Consider the following 15,671-nt stretch of genomic DNA (forward strand, 5'->3'; position numbering starts at 1 on the left):
GGGTTTTTTGAGTCATTTGAGTCACTGAGTCAGTTGCCCAGAGAGTGCAAAAAACGTACATTTTCACTCAAACTTAATTTGTTTCTGTTTTCATGTATATCCTACTGCTGAGTGATTAAAAAAAGAAAAAACTATTTTTATAGAGCAAAAAAGAGGAAAAAAAGATTTCTAAAGGGAACATTTATTTTATTTATTTTTATTTTATTTGTATTTTCCTCAAATATGTCAAATATATATTTTTATATATATTTAAATGTCCACTGAGCTGTGCGCCAGGGGGCAGTAATGCGCCTTAACATTGGTTGCCAACCAAGAAGAAGAAGAAGAAGAAGGGGGTGAGTGAGTCCTGAGTGATTTGTTCGTGCTACGATTCAGCACAGCAAGGGAGGGGATGAGTGAGTGAGTGATTCGCTTACGCTGTGATTCAGCACAGGAAGGGAGGGGGTGAGTAACTCAAATGTGCTGTTAGCATGTTAGCTGAGCGATGCTACCGTGAACCGAGGAGCTATTTTCTTGATGTGAGGTTTCTACTCAGAGTTTTTTCTTCCAGTTCAGAGCAGAAATGTTTTTGTTAAGAAACTGGCTGTTGTTTTTTTCCCCACAATTTTAATTTTAAGCTAGATATATTTCTACTAATTAAATTAGTTTGCTAACAGCAACAGGGATGAGTCAGTGAGTCACTTGGGCTTGTGAATCATGATTCACGAGTCAGTAAAGTGATTCTCTAGTATTGAACGATTCGTTCACGATTTGAACATCACTAGCGAGTAACTCAAATGTATTTCTGTGTTGCAGGTATGGAGATGTTTTCTATGTTTTGGGGATCCGGTTTTTCATTCATTGTTTTTTTTTGGTACAGTGTTACAGTGGCTTGCAAAAGTATTTGGCCCCCTTGAACTTTTCCACATTTTGTCACATTACAGCCACAAACATGAATCAATTTTATTGGAATTCCACATGAAAGACCAATACAAAGTGGTGTACACGTGAGAAGTGGAACGAAAAACACCCTTTTTGGCTCCTACCTCAAAGCACACTGTGCGCTGTTGATCTTACGTGCTGCACAATAATGTCTAATATTTAGTATTTACTGTTATATTCCCATAGATCATTGTGATGTTGTTTATTATGTTGCTCTTTTTTTTTCCTTCTGCTTGTCTTCTCTTTTTTCTTTCCCAACAGGTGATCCAGGTGATTGAGATATGTATTTTTTGTCTGCTTATTTTGTTGGTTTTTGTTTTTTGCCCTTTATCCCCGTCCCTCTTCCCCGCTGTTTTTCTTTCCCTTTCTTTTCCCCAGTCAAGTCTGTCCCGTATTTAACAAGTGAAAATATTTTTTTATTTTTTTATTTTTAAAAGAGAAGTGGAACAATATAAATTTTGTTCCCCACATGGCTTGTGTGTCCCCCACAAGCCATGTGGCCATGTGGGGGACACAGCAAACATGTGGAAGAAGGTGCTCTGGTCAGATGAGACCAAAATGGAACTTTTTGGCCAAAATGCAAAACGCTATGTGTGGCGGAAAACTAACACTGCACATCACTCTGAACACACCATCCCCACTGTCAAATATGGTGGTGACAGCATCATGCTCTGGGGGTGCTTCTCTTCAGCAGGGACAGGGAAGCTGGTCAGAGTTGATGGGAAGATGGATGGAGCCAAATACAGGGCAATCTTGGAAGAAAACCTCTTGGAGTCTGCAAAAGACTTGAGACTGGGGCAGAGGTTCACCTTCCAGCAGGACAACGACCCTAAACATAAAGCCAGGGCAACAATGGAATGGTTTCAAACAAAACATAGTCATGTGTTAGAATGGCCCAGTCAGAGTCCAGATCTAAATCCAATCGAGAATCTGTGGCAAGATCTGAAAACTGCTGTTCACAAACGCTGTCCATCTACTCTGACTGAGTTGGAGCTGTTTTGCAAAGAAGAATGGGCAAGGATTTCAGTCTCTAGATGTGCAAAGCTGGTAGAGACATACCCTAAAAGACTGGCAGCTGTAATTGCAGCAAAAGGTGGTTCTACAAAGTATTGACTCAGGGGGCTGAATAATTACGCACACCTCACTTTTCAGTTATTTATTTGTAAAAAATGTTTGGAATCATGTATGATTTTCGTTCCACTTCTCACATGTACACCACTTTGTATTGGTCTTTCACATGGAATTCCAATAAAATTGATTCATGTTTGTGGCTGTAATGTGACAAAATGTGGAAAAGTTCAAGGGGGCCAAATACTTTTGCAAGCCACTGTATATTGCCTGTTGGATGGTGATTATTAATATGATTGTACTTAAGTATAATGTTTGAACTATAAGCAGCAAAATATTGGGTCCTGGTAATTAAATTGTATTTGTCTGATTGTTTATTTGTTTTTGAATGATTTTGTTTATTGTTCTTATAAGTTGTTTTTGATGATTTTTCAGCGATATATTATTTATTTTGTGCTTTTTTGTTTTTGAAAGCTTAAGTTAATGTTTAAAACAATTTGTTGTATTTGATTTATTATATTATTGTAGTGGCACGGTGGTTAGCACTGGCACGGTGGTTAGCACTGTTGCCGCACAGCAAGAAGGTCCTGAGTTCAATTCCACCATCAGGCCAGGGTCTTTCTGTGTGGAGTTTGCATGTTATCCCCGTGTTTGCGTGGGTTCTCTCCGTCTAAAGACATGCAGCTGTGGGGATAGGTTAATTGGATAATCCAAATTGTCACTAGGTGTGAATGTGCGAGTGAATGTGAGTGTGAATGGTTGTCTGTCCCTGTGTGTTAGCCCTGCGACAGACTGGCGACCTGTCCAGGGTGTACCCCGCCTCTCGCCCTATGACAGCTGGGATAGGCTCCAGCCCCCCCGCGACCCTGAAAAGGATAAGCGGAAGCGAATGGATGGATGGATATTATTGTAGCGTTAATGAAGCTGCAGGCACAGCTCCTTTCAGCATGGCCGGAGGAGAGGTGTCCTGGCAGGCGCGCAACACACACAGCTCAGACCTTTATTTCTGTGTTGCAGATGTGCAGTAAAGACCCAGTGCTGTCTCCTGCCTCTTACTTTCACGCCAGAACACAACACAATGACAAGCATAACACATGAACGGGTTACACTTGGAATCATTAGTCTGCCTGCCTCTCGATCCCGCTTGTCAATTCTTGTACTCTCACTACAATCAGCTGATTTGTTGGTCAGGGTCAGAGAAGGAAAATAGTAGAGCATGTGGACATTACTTTTATTTTTACACTAGAAAGGATGAGAATGTGATGATAAAGTGGCGACAGCTCCAGGACAGAAACAGCTGCATCATACTGTTAACACAACTTCGGCTCTTAGCAAGCACCTGCACAGACAGCATGCTAACAACTCAAAGAAGTATGTAGTATTTTTTGGATAGTGTATATGTCATGGCTGTGTGCTATGCAGGTAGGCAGGATTGGACCCAAACGCAGGACTCGGAGGCAATAGGAAAAACAGAAAACTGAACTGGGAAAACAAATAAACTAACAGGCAGGCAAGCAAGCAAGCAAACGGAACACACAGAGAGAATGAGGGTGAGCAGACGCTAATGATGCAACAGAGAGCAAAGGAAAATACAGGGCTTATATACACTGGGGAGTAATCAGGGAATGGGAAACAGGAGGCAGACACAGCTGGGAGAAATTAGACTAACGAGACAGGGGAGAAGTAAAACTAAACACACTGACATCAGACTGGGACTATCAAAACAGAAAACACGAAACAAATCACAAAGATGCAGACTTGACACTGAGAGGCAGACTGAATGAATAGAACACATGGAACCCAGGGACGACAGAGACTTAAAGAAGAATTAACATCAAACTAAACTCATGAGCAGAACCAAACTGAAACATTGATTTATAATACTCATTAAAACAGGATAGCTAAAGAATCAGACATAAATCCTAATACAGAAAAACTCCAAAACATAAGAAACAGAAAATGACCCAGAACCGTGACAGTATATTTATTTCTGTCAGCAGGGTTTGTAGCGTATTGAGAATTGGGTTCTTGAGTTCTTTTTATTGTATAGGGTTATTGTAAAATTGCATTTGTAATTCTGGTTTTGTCTTTTTCCATGGAAATAAATGGTGTGTTAAGGCTGACTGTGCCCTGAGCGCTAACCCACTCACTCCCCTTCTTCTTGTATGTGAACAGACTTTGTGGTGAAGATTTAGATCCACCAGTCTTAGCGGTTACAAGTACTCAAAGCACACAAGCACTTTTTCTAAGTAAAGTATACATCTAAACATATCCCACTCACTGGTTGTTTTCCCCATCCTCGTGTTCATCAGGATAGATATTATATCAGTACAAATATCAATATTATGTAAGTGATTGAGGATCAGCTTACATTCCCAGATCCATTTTTTGAGTTCAAAGCATACCAGAAAATTCTAATTCCTCCACTCTCTGTCTCATCTCAGTGTGCATGCTAAATAGACAGGAGTTCAGTGATGGGCAGGCATGGTAGCTGGGTTTCTCTCCATATTTGAACACTATTTAAGTGATGGTCTGTGATATTTTTACATGTAGGTGAGGTGCAACTCCTGAGTGTCTAAGTTCCTTTTTTTTAAGTTTTTGTTTGTCTGCACTGTCGCCCAGTAGTGAAAACCATATTTTCAATATTCACACTCTTTTGTTGTAATAGGCTGGCATTATTTTGTGAGAAGACTGTATTTGAGAGCAGAATATATGGACCAGGGGAGAGTTTCCATTCAGCCAATGACCCCTGTCAAATCTGCACATGTGAGGTATGAAATGGGTAAAAATAATATCTTTATTGTATTACACTGATTTTTTTTTTTTTTTTTGAGAAATTTAGTGAGATTCTGCGTGTGCCATAATTGTACCGACACAAATGACAAGATACTATCTCATGTGCATGTGTGTCATAAACATTATCAAAATGTGTTTGCGTGACACCCTCAGAATAAACTTGTACTCTCTCTCTTGTCGGATATCTTTATTTTGTGGAATCCTTTGTTTCTCTTCTGGACTTTTGTTTTTTTCAATATTTATCATTTAGATTTTTGTTGTTGTATTTGCTGATTTTGATTTTGTCAGTATTACAGCCTCCACATTGCCCCTTTTGAATCTTGTTCACTGTGAGTTTGTGTCTCAGAGCTTACTTATCTTCTGGGTTTTCTGTTTAACTTGGCCAGTTATCAAATCTTTGGTGTGTTGTCTGGGGTTTACTTCCTGTTTGCTGATTACTGTAATCATGTTCAGCTGTTCCTCATTCCTTTCTCTGTTCTCACTTCCACAATTACCTTATAAGTATAAATCTTATCTTCTCCTCTGTTTTTTGTAGAGTCCTGCCCAGTGTGTTTCCCCTTTTTGTTCTCCTGAGTGCATTAATTAACGGACATTAGGTTGTTTTCTTTTTGTTTTGTTTTGTTAAATAAAAATTACTTCAGCCTTAAGTGGCTTGCCTTTTTTTCCGTCTGCCTCCCACATCCTGTATTTGTGTCCAAGCAATCGGAAACAACTAAAGAATGCTAGAAAAGGTTCCAGTGATCAGTGCAGTTTTAAATAAATTTACAGTCAGTTTGATTAATGAAAGTTAGTTAAGCTTCAGCTCTTCATTTTTTAAAAAAAAAAAAAAGAAAGAAAGAAAAGAAGGAAAAGAAAAGGTAGAAACAAGAAAAACACAGAATTGATTTAAAAATAATGCAAGGCTTTCCCTTTTGAATCAGATTTGACTGCATGTGTCAGGTTTGCCAAATGGCAGATAATAGGACCTAATAGCAGGAGTTCCTGCTATTAGGGCCAGTGAGTTTGGGGACAGTGTTTGTTTATAGTGCAAACAGTCCAAACAAAACGTGATTCCCAGCTCCTTATACAGTGATTCCTCCCCAAACACACGTTCTCCATTTCCTGGACACACAAGGAGGCAGAGGTTAACTTCACCTAGACAAACCCCAATAAGATCAGCAATTTTGCAAAAGCTTGGGTTTCACTGATTATTGTCACTTAATGATCCAGCGTCGACTGAAGCCACCCTGTTAAATAGTGCCCAGTGATGAGCTCATCAGTTGCAGGTGAATGTGATTATCAACAGGTGTGAGTGGTTAAAGCGGGAACTTCTCCAAGGACCCGACACTGCACAAAGACGAGAACACACCCACACATACTATTACAGTTTTTCTCAGTTGCTTTGGTGCTTTTCTCAGATCAGAATGAAAATTCTCAAAACCACTGGTGCAACCTCCACAACATTTAGTCATTTATCCACATCATAGCAGCAAGTTCTCCTTACTCTGAAGGAATTGAAAATGCTCTTGGACATGTATCAGTTGCTTTCATACAATTCTCTGCCGTTTTATAACATTATCATTTGCCTATGTCATGTCAGTCAAAATGAACTATACTTTTGGATACTGAATAGTCGTTCCCAATAAAACTAGTAGTCTTCATTTCATTGCTTGAGTCATTACATACAAAATTCTTGAATTAGTTATCAAATTCTGTCAAGCAAATTTTATACCTTTTTTTATTATTTTTTCCTGGAAATGTCTCCTAAATTGAACAATTGTTGTTCCCCCCCCTCCCCCCTCTCTGTGCAGCCATCTCAGACAATGGCATCCTCACCCCTATTCCCTTTCGTGGCTCATACAATACACAACATCTCCTGACTTCATTAGACACTCTATACAGGGACATAGTCCCTGAGAATGAGAGGGGTGGAGGCCATCTCAACAAGTATGTTGTTGTGTGGGATCATTTCCGTTTTCACCACTTACATCTGGTCAGACAGTGGTTTGCAGCACATAACAGAATGCTGGTTAAATATCTCCCTCCCTACTCCCCATTCCTTTATCAGATAGATGAGTTTTTCTCTGCCTGGAGGTGGAAGGTTTATGACCGGCTTTCACATGCGCAAATGGCCCTGCTGGCAGCCATGGATGCGGCATGTGACAAGATCACAGTGAGGTCATGCAGAGGGTGGATTCGCCACTCTAGGAGATACTTTCCTGCATTGCAAGGGATGATATCCGTTGTGATGTAGATGAAAATATGTGGCCAGACAAACAGGAACATCTGGATGTGCCAGAATGATTTACGTATGTTCATGTTACGGTTCAAAGTGGACTCAAGCGCAGGATTCCAGAATCAACTGTACACAACAATTTATTTACAGGATCCACCAGGTGTATATACAGGAAGTGCAGGGCAGTGCTATATACAACAAAGTGAGGGACAGGGCTCCAAGGAAATCCAAAGGGGTACTCACTTGTTTTCCAACTCTCCACACTCGCGACCGCAGATCCACTCTTCACACTCGACACAAAGATTCACACAGGGAAGGTATCCAGGAGGTCTGTAGATTCAGAAACGAGATGTAATTACAAAGTTCACAATAGACTCTTGATTGTGCTGTAGCTGTAGCTTTGACTCTGACGCTAGGAAGACAACGATCCAGCGAAGACCAGCAGTCTCCTCCTGGCTTAAATGCCGATCGCCTTGATGGGCATCAGGTGTGTTCCCCTTCCGTGGGCGTGAGCCAAGGGCGTGAACCCACAATGAGTTCCGCCACGGCGACAGAGAGGGGGAGAGAGAGAGAGAGAGAGAGAGAGAGAGAAAGGTATAAATGGCCAATCAGCATCCTGCTGATCCCCCAGGCCATGACAGTTCAGTTACAATATGTACTGTTACAGTTTTTCTCAGTTGCTTTGGTGCGTTTCTCAGATCAGAATTGAAATTCTCATAACTATTAGTTCAACCTCCACAACACTCAGTCATTTGTGCACATCATAGTAGCAATTTCTCCTCTCTGAACAAACTGCAAATGATCTTGGACATGAATCAGTTGCTTCCATACATTTCCTGCTGCTTCCTGACATTTCCATTTGCTTATGTCATGTCAGTCAAAAGTAATCATACCTATGGATGCTGAATAGTCATTCCCAATAAAACTAATTGTCATACATCCATTGCTTGAGTCATCACACACAAAATTGTTGAACTAGTTATCACATGCCAAATATTGGCCATCTGTCAAGCAAATCCTATACCTTTCTGTATCATTTTTCCTGGAAATGGCTCCGAAATTGAACAATTGATCTCAGGTGAATTACAGCTGTCACTCATGAGGAGGCGTGTGAAAGTTCAGTTGTAAGTTTATGACCAGCATCCACATGAGCAAATGGCCCTGCTAGCAGCCATGGATGCAGCATGTGACGACATCACAGCAGGGTCCTGCAGAGGATGGATTCGCCACTCCAGGAGATACTTTCCTCGCTGCATTGTGAGGGATAACATCTGTTGTGATGTAGATGAAAATATGTGGCCAGACAGACAGGAACATCTGGATGTGCCAGAATGATTTACTGTACTGTTACATGTGCTGTTTATTGTTCACATTAGTGCACAGCTCTACCAAATGGGTGATTTTATGTTTACATGTATTCTACAGTGAACAAGTGACTGTAGCATATTTTTCTTTTGCACAATTCTGTAGGATTACAAACACTTCTACACAATGGAAATGTGAAACGTACGTATTCAGTGTCTCAGTTACTCCCAAGACTCCCATAACATCTACAGTGACTTCACTGCACATTTCAGATGGCTGTACAGGTAGGCCATAGTGCTGTCGTCAGCATTTTCAGGTGTCACCAATTGTTTTTGCAATGGGAAACACTGAAATTATAAACTGTCATAGTGGAAACATGACAATGCCATTTGACTATCTTGTTCATACAGATGGTGTCAAGACTTTTCATTTTGATGGCACTGGCAGTTTCATTGACATGGATACTTGCTTTTGCGGTATGGATAATCAATTCTGTGCATGTGACGTGCTTTTGCAGGCTATCCACTAGGTTTTGCAGTTTGCACTAATTGTTTTGGGAAATGCACTAACTGCTGTGCAAATGTTGATGGTGTTCTGAGAAACGCACCAAAGCGACTGAGAAAAACTGTAAATTGTTCACATTTGTGCACAGCTCTACCAAAAGGGTGTTTCTTATGTTTATTTTAAATAAGTGACTGTAGAGTATTTTTCTTTTGCACAGTGTTGTAGAATTACAAACAGCCTACACAGTAAAAATGTGAAACATACGTATTCAGTGTCTTGTATTCTCTTACTTCCCTAACTACAGGAATCTCTAACTTTACTGTAGATTTTACTGTAAATGGTTCTACAAAAAGTGTATAGTGCTGTCTTGAGCATTTTCAGGTAGTGTCACTGAGTTCTTACCCTTTTTTGCATTGGAAAACACTGAGAGAATACTGTACACTGTCATAATGAAAACATGACAAAGCCAATTGACTATCTTGTTCATAAAGATGGTGTCACGACTTCTCATTTTGATGACACTGACAGTTTCATTGACATGAATACTTGCTTTTGAGGAATGGATTATCGATTTTGAGCAAGTGACCTGCTTTTGCAGGTTATCCACTAGGTTTTGCAGTTTGCACCAATTGTTTTGAGAAATACACTAACTGTTGTGCAAATGTTAATAGTGATGTGAGAAAAGCACCAAAGCGACTGAGAAAAACTGTAAAACAGATTTAAAACAAATTGCTAGTGATGGCCAAACAAAGCTTTCTGAAGCATTGAAGCTTGTGTTAAAAAACTGTTCATTATTCGAAGCGTTTCAATAGTCGTCTCTGGTGACATCTGGTGGCCAAAAGTATGAAGAGCAGCTTGAATGTACAACTTACGATGAACTGCTGCTGTTTACAGAGCTGAATTGATATTCTGTTTGATATTATGTGACAGTTCTGTCTGATATCGGGCTGATATCAGACAGAACTCAGAACATGTATTTTTTGGGTGAAAAAACTAAAGTTATGTCCATTTTAATAATAGATCATTTTGGTGAATAAGCCTTCCTTGTGTGCCATGTTGTGTGCTCCTTTTGTTTGTGACTTCTTGATGTGTTTTTTTTTATTTAAATTTTAGACCTGCGAGCAGAACTGCAGATGAACTGGTTTTTATTTTAGAATAGGCAGAGCATCCTCCCTTCCTGGCTCCATGTCTCTAATTGTGTCACACACTGGTTCACTCCCTGGCACAAAATCACCACCAAAACACAGCACAAATCCTTATAAACCCTGAATCAGGTACTGAAGCAGTGATGTGCCGAATGAAGCTTGGGACGTCATTGATCACTTGGCTCTGTTCAGACGAACCAAGCCTCGGCACAATGTTTCTGAAGCACTGTATTGATTTTTTATTTTTTTTATTTTTTGGACACATGCACCAGAGCTTCAGTTTCAAACGGGCCATTTTTACTTTTACAATAGCCACTGGTGTACAAGGACCTGAAGTTAAAATAAATGGCTCAAAAATAAAGAAATGGTTCAAGACTTACCCAGTAGTGTTATTTTTTTTATTCAATTATATGATAAAATAGATGTTGCATACTTTGAAATGAGTCCTTTTCCAAATGAGAAACTTTGTGAACAGATGCTATCAAATACATTGGTACAGAAAATAAAAAATAAGACTTCTTGACCTTCCTCAGCTTACGCTGTGAATGCAACAATAAGAAGAAGAAGAAGAAGAAGAAGAGGTCCATTTGTTCAGTTTAGGGTTAGGGTTAGGGTTAGTGTTTCGTGGGGGTTGGAGCTTCCACTTCCACTGTGTGACTGCAACAACAACCCTATTTTTACATACCGGTACAAAACTTTTAACTGCTGTAATTGGAGATGGCCACTGGATGTCAGCAGAGAAGCAACTTTAAAAAATGGAAGATAAATGACAGAAAAACAGCGGCCATTAAAAAATAATGACACTAACATCATTTGTCATGGTCTCATCCTCCATCTATGGACCAGCCATCTACCTTGCTCTTCTTCTTACAGTCTCAAAAGAAAAAAGCATAGAAAAGAGTTATGGGGGCAGGCAATTATTATAGGAGAGCTGGACAGGAGCATAGAAGCTCTGTAACCTGTCATCTGGACCAGCATCTGCTCTTTTGTGTAAGGAGGAATAAAAGCGCACTGCCAGAGCAATATGACCTTCAGCAGGCCACTGGTGTGAATGTGTCTGACCAAACAATCAGAAACACACTTCATGAAGGTGGCCTGAAGTGTGTGGGCCCTGTGCTCACAAGATATACATCCTGGGTGCATTATGGGATTGGCCATAGAATAAATGGTAAATGGCCTGTATTTGTATAGCGCTTTACTAGTCCCTAAGGACCCCAAAGCGCTTTACACATTATACATTCAGTCATCCACCCATTCACACACACACTGGTGATGGCAAGCTACATTGTAGCCACAGCTGCCCTGGGGCGCCCTGACAGAGGCAAGGCTGCCGGACACTGGCGCCACCGGGCCCTCTGACCACCACCAGTAGGCAACGGGTGAAGTGTCTTGCCCAGGTACACAACGACTGAGACTGACGGAGCCGGGGCTCAAACCGTCAACCTTCCGATTACAAGACAAAGTGCCAAGTCTTGAGCCACGATCGCCCAATGCCAGAATACCAGAATTGGCAGGTCCACCACTGGTGCCCTGTGCTTTTCGCAGATGAGAGCACATGCGACAGATGTGAAAGGGTCTGGAGCTGTGGAGAATATTGTGCTGTCTGTAACGTCATTCAGTATGATCGGTTTGGTGGTGAGTCATTGATGATCTGGGGAGGCATACCCATGGATGGACACACAGACTTCTACAGCCTATAGGCAATGTCACCCTGACTGCAATTAGGTATCATTTTGAAATCCATAGACCCCCTGTCAAACCCTACACTGGAGTACTGGGTCCTGAGTGCCTCCTGTACACGACAATGCCCGGCCTCCTGTGACAAGGGTATGCAGGTCCTAGGAAGATGAAGGAACTGATATAATTGTTTGGGCTCACACTCCCCTGACCTAAATCCACAGAGCACCTCAGGGACAATATGTTTCGATTCATCTGACTCCACCAGGATGCACTTCAGTCTGTCCAGATCTGGGAGGAGATACCCCAGGACAACATCTGTTGTTTTATTAGGATCATGCTTCTATGCATACAAGCATGTGGATGCAATACAAACTACTGAGTACCATTTTGAGTTGCTGCAATAAAGCTTCAGCAAAATGGACTGGCCTGCTGAATCATTTTTTCTCTTTGATCTTCAGGGTGTATTCAGCTGTCTGTAGATTGATCATTTTCAATTCCATCAACCAAGGTTGCATCATTTTGTTCCTAAAAACTACCCAGTCAATATCAATATGATATCAAAATGAGCAGTGTATATAAAATAAAGAAAGTATCTTTATGATACTGCATTATCGTACATGCTATAATCAATCCAGCCCTCTTTGGTACTATTACTATAGAACTGTGATGTTATATGTGTTGCATTTTCTGTTGGCCGGTTGGTCAGATCTATTTTGAAAAAGGCATTTTTAATGCCAGTGACAGGCTCCTAAGTAAAGTATATATAAAAGTAATTTTGCCAAAACCCAGTTGAAGCTTCTATACTGTAGCAGGAGTATTGTTTCTGGCTCAAAATGGCTTTATATAATTCATGAAAGATATTTCTGAGTTACGTCTGACAGATTATGGACCAACAAATAATGTGCAACAGTTTAAATACCAGAAATCACTTTTGGAACATCAGCAGTATTTAAACTGCTGTAAATGACTTGCTGACCTATAATCTCTCAAACATATCTTTCATGAATAACAAACCACTTTGAGCCAAAAATGACATTTCTATCACAAGGAAGAAGCGCCAATCACTTTTTGACAAAATAATTTTTATATGTTCTTTAAAAAGACTTATTTACATAAAAGATTGTCTCTTTTTTTGAAGACAGAGCTGGCCAGAAGGATAATTTCAAACAAATATAATACTTATAAAATTATTATATATGGATATTTTCGTAATAACGACTGAAGGACTAAACAAAAAAGTAAAGAAGGTTTTAAGGACTGATTTACTGGAATAGTAAACTTAACCTGGAGTTTATGTTCTGGTCCCAGAAGAGATCTCTGCATAAATTGTCGTGATTTTGTTGAAAATTCCTTCGTTAACTTGCCCCAGCTGTGTTTCGGCAGTCCTCCTATAGTTTAACCTTGACAATGTGAACATCTGCTTTTTTTTCCAGAAACAGTAACAGTCTTACTTGATATAACGGTCACTGAAAACTGGGAATGTTTTTGTTTTTTTTGTTTTTGTTTTTTGCTCCCGTGTGGGTTCAGTTAAGAATACACCTTTATACTCTTGGGCTGTAGGTTGGTAGATTTTTGGGCAGGTTTTGTTTTTTTTTGTTTTTTTGCTGATTAACTGTGAAACTAGGCCATATTTCCAAAAGGAAAGAGCCACTGTGTAAAGTGATGGTGAGTGCAGCTTTTTGCTTTTCAATCATTGTTACAGAACAAAATGCCACTCTGGTGTTACACTTAAACAGCAGTTCCTTGAAAGAGTTTCTGCATCTACAATCAACCCTCTAGAAGGTAAGTGAGGAATTCCTCTGGGATGGGGTGGATGGAGGACTTATAACTTTGATTGAAAACAATCTAACTAGCACGATGGGTGGGTCTTTGTTCAGATCTACAGTAATTGTGTAGTTAATGGATGGAAAGCAATTTGGCCTGATAAGAGAATCTCCCATCAACTGCATCCATTAAGGATCACTTGGGTGTTCTATCATCTCTTCATTAAGATAAAACAGGATGTATTATTTGTCCTGTAAGTTTCACAGCTAAGAATTATGAGATTTGTATGAGAAAGAATCTAAAATAAGAGTCATTGCAGTGATGAAGATGTCGGCAACATGAGGAAAATAGGACAGAGGGTGGAGGGATAAGCACAGTGGGATGCAGACTGGGGTTATTTCCAAAACAGTAAGACATTAACACTCACATTTACTCTCTCCCTCTGTCACAAACTTTTTTGGATGCTTCAGCATGGCTCCCTTCCAGTCTCCAGACCAGGTTTTAGCTCATTACCAGAAACAGGGATCTCCACTGGGTGGAGATGTTTTTTCGAGGAAAAAACAAGGAAAACAAGACAAGAAAAGGCAGTAACGGATGTCTTTTTGCTACTAGAAACTAGATGAACTCACGGCGCTGCACACCTGAACATTTCTCTTACGTGAATATCTGCGGCCTCGACCCCTTTCATGTAAAACATGTGATATCTTGACAAAAGTTGTGAATTAACAGAATTTCACTACTATCTGCCTTTTAATCACTGCCCAAGGGGGAATGTAAGACTGTGTCAGCAGTGTTGCCAGATCTGGTGGGTTTCCGCCCAGTTAAGCAGTTTTAAAGATTAATCGTGCGGGTTAAAATTATGTTACAAAAACAATTCGGGTGTTTGGGATCATTTTGGCGGTTATTTCTTTCATGTAAATTTTATGGGTTAATTTGAAACAAGTACCATGAGTACAAACACACACACGCGCTCACACACGCACGGCGGTGCAGTGGTACCTGCCTACAGTTAAGGTGCTCATGGGGAATGAAGCGCACGGACTCCTGTAATCGTGCGTGTACGTATGCACTGAGTGCAGCACTCATGTGCACGGGTTGCTGTTTGGGTTGTTTTTAAGTGATAGGCGGGAACTGTGGTCCAGAACTCTGGCAATAATCTTTGTCTCTCTCTCTCACACACACACACACACACACATCGTCACACACACACACACACACACACACACATTTGTGTGTCTCCGTATGTGTGAGTATGTGTGTCTGCAGTGCCTGTGTTCATTCCTCTTCGACGCTAAGCAGCACAGTGGAGCGTAAACTCGGCTATAGAATCTATATATTTTGAAGAGTTTTTAATAACTTTTGGGCTGAAAACCATCTGCAATATCTGGCAACACCGGATCCAGATGTTTCACGTTTCCCCTGAGCGCTTTTTGGAGAGGTCTGCTTGACGAGGAGCAGTGACACACTGAACGTTAAACTCAATGATCCATGGCTAAAAGGACGATAAATGCTGTTATATTTGTCTAAAGTATTTTGATTTTGAGCTTCTGTTTTTTTTTTCTTTTGGCTGAGGAGAATGGAGAGGAAACTCAGAGCGGTTGTGCTGCTGGAGATACATTTGCTCTTCGTGTTCTTCGTGCTCGGACAGTCTAGTGCAGATAACGAGAATGGTAAGTTAACACACAGGGTCACAGGGGTCATGGATTGTTTATTTTACTGTTTTGATCGAACTTTCTTAAATTATCACTTTAAGTGTGAATTAATCTGCGTACAGTCAGTGGAGCTATAAATGATATGTAGGGAGTTGTTTTTTATTTTACTAAACATTGGTATTTAAATACTTAAGCTTAATAGTAATGTCTTTAAAAAATCACAATACAAAAGCTGACATGTAATTAATGATTTTAATGTGCATTCTTGCCCAGTCCCACATGTGTTTATATTAAGTGTTCATTTTCAAAGAAACTATAGTTTAAGTTTTGAAAAAGTTCAAAATCTGACATTTGGAAAGTTAATTTGCCTCTAGCAGTGATTGCTTTTCACCTTGTATGCCTGTGCATCTACTTCACAATACTTCAACATAATATAAATACATCAATGAACAACAAAACAAGCTTTTATTGTCATATTCCGTTTCTGACTTTAGTCCCAAAGCACCAGACATCGGATTTAAAGAGAGTCATAAGTTGAAATTGCAAACAGATCAGATCTTGGTGATCTTGGTTTCAGGTCACTGAGGTCACTGACCAGTAGATCTCTCACACAAAGCCTCA

At 40.2% G+C, this 15,671-nt stretch overlaps 2 protein-coding genes across 7 annotated transcripts in view; both read left to right on the top strand.

The window, feature by feature from the left end:
• The window catches only part of LOC116309974 (myosin heavy chain, non-muscle-like), a 156,450-nt gene that overhangs the window by 54,013 nt on the left and 86,766 nt on the right, over nt 1-15,671 (top strand). The gene's annotated exons all lie outside the window — the stretch shown is intronic.
• LOC116313513 (kielin cysteine rich BMP regulator) overlaps nt 13,967-15,671 on the top strand; it is a 32,588-nt gene continuing 30,883 nt past the window's right edge. For 5 of the 6 annotated variants that reach the window (XM_039615732.1, XM_039615735.1, XM_039615733.1 and 2 more), the window contains exons 1-2: nt 14,635-14,836; nt 14,974-15,068. In XM_039615732.1, coding sequence (XP_039471666.1) covers nt 14,802-14,836; nt 14,974-15,068 — 130 coding nt within the window. In that variant the 5' untranslated portion in view covers nt 14,635-14,801. Of the gene's footprint in view, nt 14,087-14,634; nt 14,837-14,973; nt 15,069-15,671 lie in introns of those variants that run through there. The other variant, XM_039615734.1, reaches the window with a different exon arrangement.

Source organism: Oreochromis aureus, linkage group 7 (genome assembly GCF_013358895.1).
Source record: "Oreochromis aureus strain Israel breed Guangdong linkage group 7, ZZ_aureus, whole genome shotgun sequence".
NCBI classification, from domain to species: domain Eukaryota; kingdom Metazoa; phylum Chordata; class Actinopteri; order Cichliformes; family Cichlidae; genus Oreochromis; species Oreochromis aureus.